The 7799-nt window shown below is 41.7% G+C and overlaps 1 protein-coding gene across 1 annotated transcript; it reads left to right on the top strand.

Moving 5' to 3' along the window:
- Nucleotides 1-5371: 5371 nt before the first annotated feature.
- On the top strand, nucleotides 5372-7482 carry LOC311518893 (uncharacterized protein F54H12.2-like; the record flags this gene model as incomplete). Its single annotated transcript, XM_084624953.1, has 2 exons — nucleotides 5372-6262; nucleotides 7150-7482. The coding sequence occupies 2 exons, from the start codon at nucleotides 5372-5374 to the stop codon at nucleotides 7480-7482; spliced, it is 1224 nt and encodes a 407-aa protein (XP_084481079.1).
- Nucleotides 7483-7799: the final 317 nt, after the last annotated feature.

The following is a 7799-nucleotide window of genomic DNA, read 5'->3' as shown; positions in this document are numbered from 1 at the left end:
ATGCTAGATAATTGCCTCATATATTTGTCTTTAATTTTTACCCACAACTTCATTTTAAAAAATAAAACAGTCATGACATTAGGCTATGTTCAGTACAAATGGAAACCTCAAGATGTTTCTACATCCTGTTGGTTTGATTTTTTTTCTTTTGGGCATTTTCTTAATCTTAATGTGCATTGAAAGACTGATGGCGTTCATTTATGTTTTGCCTATTATGTACCATTTGAAGTTCCTCCAAAAACTGAACTAAAAAAAAAGTTATTTCAGCCAATCACAATATTTCCTGGTTTTATCAGTATGAAGCTGGATACATCCTAAACAGTAAGTGAACCTATCTATGGCTTCTTATATGTGGCTTTCATAAACTCATGGAGACACCTAGTGGACAGGGTAATCTATATTGTTAAAGCTGGTAAGACTATGCTCTTCTGACTCCTAACCAAGAAGAATATTCTGTCTTCTTTCTCATGCCTGCACGTAATTCTCATTAATGTGGTTATTTGGAGTGGATGCATAGTGAGATATTATTGCCCCTAGTGTGGAGCCTAAATTTATTTCATGGAAAGGAGATGGTAATTTGTGAATTAAATCCAAACAATACTAGCTGAACTGCTATTCTTTGATTCCCGTTTTATTCAATTCATACACCCCATCAGCTCCTTTGTGATTTCTACCAGTAGCATTGTGATCTGCTGTTCTAGGGTGAATATGATGGTGGGCATGTGGGGGGAAGAAACAAAGAAGAAAAAAATAGTCAAAAGGTAGAGTGCATGTTCACTGATTTGTGGGTACTTTTTCAAAATTTAAAACAAATTCCTGCTGTTTAAAAATCATCTCTGAAGTAGATTTCAAATTCCCATAACATATTTATCTGTTTATCTGGAGCCAAGGGGATACCTTCAGCTGAACTTCTGTCTGCCTTCTCTTTTTTAAACCTATTTTAAACTTTTTTTTTTACTGTGATTACAGAAACACCTCTGATGGGCATACCTGAAAATCAAAGGTGGTGGTGAAGTGATTCATCTCTATTTTTAGTTTGTCTTCTTTGTTCAGCACTTTGTATATAGTTTGTTTTCATTTGTAGATCCTGCAAACACTTACAGATCAGGGCTAAGTCATTTCCCCCTGTTCTTTTATGGATCTTTCAGACATAAAAAGGATAGAGAAACATGTTATAATTAGGATAATGTGATTGTAAAACCACAAAAACTGTCAAGGGGACTCAGTATCATCTGAAATGACTTCAAAAGCCACTTTCTGAAATGGACTAGATTTCAAGTTGAGGGTGTCCCTTTAAATCCTCCAGCCTATGTAAGGACTGCAGAAGGTGTTGCATGTTGCAGAATTGGTATATGGGAAAGTCAGGATGACATTTGGCCTGGGTATGAGCATGTGATTTTTTTATGATTCCTACTTTCATAAATTAGAGTTAATATAATATCCCCTGTAAACCCCAGAACTGGGAGGCTTGTAGGGAACAACCTCTGGGTCCCCTTGTTAATGAAAAGGGACAAATTGAAGAGACTCTTACCTGTGGACAGATCTCATTGGCATATTTATCACTTTGCCTCAGTGTAGGTTTATAAGGGGTTGAAAGTTGTATTGTTTGGAAGGTTTCTGTTCTATTCTTGGGAATGGTGTTAAGTGTTTAATACACTAAATATATTTTTAAATTAGTGTATGATATGGTTATACATGGGGTAAGGGGGAAATCTAAGTCACCCTGATCGTGTGGTCAGTGGGCTTAGATTGGATAGTTGAGTTCAACCTAAATTCAGGGGTGGGGGATACATTTACTGGAAGGTCTTATATTGCTCTGTACTGCTACTTCCGTAGAGAGGGGAAATGATCCAGGGATTAGGGCACTAACATAAGTCTTGGCAGAGCTGCATTTAGTTTCCTGCTTTGCCATAATTTTTCTTAGTGCCTCAAAGCCCCATTTTTCAGATGGGGAAAAAATATTTTCCTGCCTCACAGCAGGTGTTGTGAGAATAACTACACTAAGTATTGTACGATGCGTAGATTCTATGGTGATGGGGAGACAGGGGCAGACTGAATACAGCCTGCATCTTTTTTTGTAAAAGGTAGCATGGGGGCATGTCTATATCTATACATCCTGTGCAGCAAGTGGAGTTGTAAATCTACAGTGCGGCAGCATGCCATGCATTAACTGTCCATGTGGAGCCTGCTGCTGCGCACTAAAGAAATTCACTAGTGTGCACTGACATATTGAGGTGTGAATCAGCAGTATGTCAATGTGCAGTAAGGAACTCTGAATATGTAGCAGCAGGGTCCACATGGTCAGTGAGTATGTGACACACTGGAGCACTGTAGATTTACAACTAAGCTTGCAGTGAGTAGTATAAGGGGCCTACCATCAATCAGACGTAGGCCCTGACCCATCAGGACCTGCCCACCTATCACTTTAAGACCCGCCCCCTGGGGGTATTACTTCCGGGGTCAAGCCGGACACATGACCGGAAGCAAAGGGTGTCATGTGGCCCCTCTAAGAACTCCTCCCACTTCCCTCTACCAATCAGGATGGGTTTTGCCCCCCTTTAAGACACCCCCCGCCTGAGAGTGGATTAGACCAATTGTGGGGTGTTCTGTGGTGGGGTGGACAAGGTGAATGGAAGAGATGTCAGTCAGGTAAATGAACGATTAAGAAGTGATGGTTGAGGATGGGGTGTAATGGGGTTAGGAACTGACCCAGGGTTGCATAAATCTAAAAACAAGCAGTGGGGAGCTTACACTGTTTCTTTTCTGAAAACTCTTGACAGCTCAACAGTACCTTTCTAGAGGCCTTTGAGAACTTACACATTGGTAGCCATGTGGGAGTAAATATATCATGCATCAGCTGTTTTTGCTTGTGTCTGAGACATAGATCTCAAAAAGAAAATCTGTAAAAGGACAAAATGGAAGAATGAACCAGCTCAGACTCCCTAATGGTAAGGGTCATGGTGTCCATTTTCACAGGCAGCTGTAAAAGGTCGTGTTAAACCAGCGATTAATAAAATTTATTTAAATTTGTCAATATGAATGTGTCCCCTCCACACTTGTGTTATTAAAAGATGGTACAAGTAACAGTCACGTATACACAGACAGCTCTGTTAAAGAAAATATATTACACCCCTGGGGAAGTTGGGAGTTTTGGCTGGGTGAATCATCTTTTTCAAGCGGCCAAAAAGCATAACTTTGATAGAAGACAGGTAACAGCTTGGCTTTCAGACCTATGCTTATGCTTTACACAAACCAGCTCAAATATGTTTTAAAAGAAACAAGACCATTGTTTCAGATGTGGATATGCACCAGTTCTCCAAACACAACAGCGGTTTTAAGTAATTCTTAACAGTGTTAGACATTCTATCCAAATATGCCTGGGCCTTAGGCCTAAAAGACAAGACAGGTGGTGAGATATCCAAGGCCTTTAAAGCTATTTTCAGTGAAGGTCGCACGCCCCAAAAATTACAGGGGAAATTATCAGGGGAAAGAATTTTTAAACAAATCTTTAAGCAGATTGTTAAAGTGGCATGTCATTCACCATTTTGTTGCTAATAATGAAGTCAAAGCTGGGGTTGTGGAGCGATTTAAGAGAACTTTAAAACCTAGGATGTGGAGATATTTTACAGCGCATAACACCTTTCGCTACACCGATGCGGTACCTGACTTTATAAAGAGTTACAACCAGAGCTTTCACAGAACTATACATACCTGCTGATGTTAACCCTTCGAATTCTCTGAAGGTATGGAAAACCATTTACAGAGACTGTTTTATTTTAAAACTTGTTGCCTCTCTTAGAAAAGGCGACCACGTGAGACTAAAAGGAGCTTTTGAAAAAGTTTATGAACAAACATTTACCGATGAGATATTCATAGTGGATGAAACCTTAAATAGGGGCCAGAAACCTGTATATCGATTAAAAGATTACAAAGGTGAGACAGTTACTGGATCTTTTTTTCCCTGAAGAATTACAAAAAGTAAACCCCAAATGAGACAGGATTTACAGGATTGACAAAGTTCTAGCGGAGAAAGGAAAAGGGAGAAAAAAGCAGCTACTGGTGAAATGGTTGTCTGGCCGGGTAAGTTTAACAGCTGGGTGGAAGCTTCTCAACTCTGTGACATTTAGACGCGAACGAAAACGATTCCTCCTGCAAAGAGAGAGAGAGCGAGAGACAGAAATGAGCGATGGTGGGTTTTACATTACTTTGTCCAGCTCTGGGGTTTTCCCCCAAAAATCCAGCTCAAACTTTACAATACGACTAATTAAGCCCTTGGATCTCCTGGGTGCCTGGGAGGTGGGGTAGTGGAAATACAATACCTGCACAGCTGGAACAATATCAGCTAAGACACCCCTTTCAAAATCATCTTTGGAGATATGGCGTGGAGTTTCATCCTACGACGAGGTTATTACTCATCCATACCCCAATTACTGGATCATCTGAACAGTACTGTGGCTCGTCATCCCAGACCGCCTGAGGTGGTCATGAACTACCACCCTGTGGGTAGAAAAGTTAGACTTAAATTCGCCAATTTTACTTATAGGTTTTCTACTGGCGGGGAGCTAGCTAACATTCTGGGTTTGGGCCCCAAGTGCAGCATCCAAAAAATCCCCTTTTCAGCAGACATCACAGGGAGTTTCAACTCCTTGTATCTATACATGAATATTATAGAACACCAGTTTGTGGGGGAATTTTCCGTTCCCCTGTTATGCTGCATCCCCTCTGAGGAAGGAACAATGAGTTTGTCACCATCACCTACGATAAACCTCATTACGTTCTCTCAGTAAACACAACATTGACACTATAATCATTGAAATGAAGACCGATCAGAACAGACATGTCTTATTTCACTTCGGCAAGGTGATCGTCAAACTGCACCTGCGTTCCCAGAGAGAGTGAGTTTTCTAAAAAGCAAAGCACTGTGGTGACCCTAAAAAATTATGGCGACCCCACCATCTGCAGGAACTATTACAAAACCCAGGCTGGTTATGCCCTTCCTGGATAGCATGGAGCTTCCATGATGTACGGGGCTGGTGTGGGCAGAATATTCCATAGCCTCTTTCAAAAAGCCATACCACTTCTGAGGAGGGAACTAGAGATTATTAAACCCCATGTAAAAAACGCCGCTCAAAACATAGCGCTGTTTTGGAGAAGGTGGGGAATCCAGCTGCACAGGAGAGATCGGGGCTGATGTACATTAAAAGGAGGAAGACAAAGAGAAATGCATCATACCCACAATGCACGGGTCCTCCAAAACCCTTTAAAATAAGGGCTTTGACATGCAGGGTGGCCATAAGCGAAAGTCCAAGAGGAAGCCTAGGCGAAAGAGGGGACCTTCACTACCTGGTAAAAGAGAGATATTTTAATCAACATGGCTTTTGTTCCCTGCGGGTCTGAAGAGTGCAACAAATCCAAACTAGGCTTGTTCCAAATAGCGCCTACGCAGACCAGCATAGAGAAAAGCATCTATGTCGAGGTGCCACCTGTATCAGGCATTGTGGAGGCTGCCCCCATTAACTTTTTTATAGCAGGGAATGGCATAGATTATATGGATTTAAACAACACCCTGCTGTATCTTTGTTACAAGACTGTAAAAGGAGACAGAACTGAACTCACCGGAGAAGCCGAGGTGGGCCTGCTGAATTACTCCGTGGCCTCTATTTTCAGTCAGTTGGATGTCACGCTGGGAGATTGCCTCGTAAGCCAAAGCAACAACTGTTACCCTTACATGGCCTTTATTGAATCGATGATCAATTACAGTGATGACACCCTAGCCCCGCAATTTCCCGCCAGCCTGTTTTACAAAGACACTCTCAGACAACATAAAGAAACGGAGATGGATGGCAGGAATCTAGGGTTTGTGGGGCGAGCAAAGCTGGCGGCTCTGAGCAGAATGATAGAGCTGTTGGGTCATCTACACAGCAACCTGTTTTTACAAGAAAAACTTTTGTTGAATGATATGGATGTGAATATTAAACTGAAGTGCAGTAAAGATGCCTTCCGTTTAATGGGCAGTGCAGCTGAAGGCTTTAAACTGCACATTGTACCAGCGTCCCTTTTTGTGAAGAAAGTACATGTGGCCCTGGGAGTCCGTCTGGGGCACACGGAGACCCTGCTAACTGCTAATACTAAATACTCAGTGGACCATGTGGGAATGAAAGTGTTTAGCATCTCTGCGGGCAGCAGGGTCAATAACCAGGAAAACCTGTTCTTGGGACAGTTACCCAAAATGCTTGTCCTAGGATTTGTGGATAATGATGCTGTCATAAATATAAAGGGAAGGGTAACCACCTTTCTATATACAGAACTATAAAATCCCTCCTGGCCAGAGGCAAAACCCTTTCACCTGTAAAGAGTTAAGAAGCTAAGATAACCTCGCTGGCACCTGACCAAAATGACCAGTGAGGAGACAAGATACTTTCAAAGCTGGAGGTGGGGGGGAACAAAGGGTCTGTCTGTCTGTGTGATGCTTTTGCCAGGAACAGATCAGGAATGCTCTTCAGAACTCCTGTAAGAAGTTAGTAAGTAATCTAGCTAGAAATGCGTTAGATTTCCTTTTGTTAAATGGCTGGTAAAATAGGTTGTGCTGAATGGAATGTATATTCCTGTTTTTGTGTCTTTTGCCTAAAGGGATTCTCTATGTTTTGAATCTGATTACTCTGTAAGGTATTTACCATCCTGATTTTACACAGGTGATTCTTTTACTTTTTCTTTAATTAAAATTCTTCTTTTAAGATCCTGATTGCTTTTTCATTGTGTTCTTAAGATCCAAGAGTTTGAGTCTGTGTTCACCTATGCAAATTGGTGAGGATTTTTATCAGGCCTTCCCCAGGAAAGGGGGTGTAGGGCTTGGGGGGATATTTTGGGGGGAAGACGTCTCCAAGTGGACTCTTTCCCTGTTCTTTGTTTAACACGCTTGGTGGTGGGTTCAAGGACAAGGCAAAGTTTGTACCTTGAGGAAGTTTTTAACTTAAGCTGGTAAGAAGAAGCTTAGGGGGTTTTTCATGCAGGTCCCCACATCTGTACCCTAGAGTTCAGAGTGGGAAAGGAACCTTGACAGATGTCCTTAGCAGAAGTTACGTTAAAAACCCCTTTCATTTTAAACATTACAATATTAATTTTGTGGCCTTATATGTGGATGCTGAACAGATACCAACCAAGCCTCTGCAACCAGACTTCGAGGCCGGACACTGCATGAAAGAATACATGAATTTGGTACAGACGGCTGGTAAACACATGAAAGATCGTTCTCTGTTAATCAACCATGAGGAATTTGCACAGGGTTACACCTTGTTTACCTTTGACCTGTCTCCCGATCAGGAATATGCCAATCACTATTACCTGATTAAAACTGGGAACCTGAGAGTAGAAATACGTTTTGGGAAGGCTTTGACAGTCACCATCAATATGATTGTTTATGGAGTTTTCGACAATGTCATAGAGCTAAATCAGAGGAGAAACATTCTGTTTCACTACATGTGAATATGGACACTGTGCAGCTCTCACGTGTCTTATCAGCGGAACCTTATACAAAAGAATATTTCTTAGATGTGTTCCCTTACAACTGGCTCCCTGGCAGCAAGTTGTCTCAGAGACCCCCTAGGTTTGGTGGTCCACACCACAACAGCACCACAACAGGAGAACCAAACAGGTGAACACTGGCTCACCTTGTATCTGGTGGAGCGTAACTGTGGAGAGTTTTTCAACTCATACGGTCATTCCCCGAACAGTGTGTTGTTTCCTAGAAGCATTATGAAATTTTTAAACAAAAATGCCACTGACATTGCATTTCACACTAG

Source organism: Lepidochelys olivacea (genome assembly GCF_965140295.1).
Source record: "Lepidochelys olivacea isolate rLepOli2 genome assembly, chromosome: 3".
Lineage (NCBI taxonomy): Eukaryota > Metazoa > Chordata > Testudines > Cheloniidae > Lepidochelys > Lepidochelys olivacea.
Note: the sequence above shows the minus strand (reverse complement) of the source record. Positions and strands in the feature narration are given on the sequence as shown.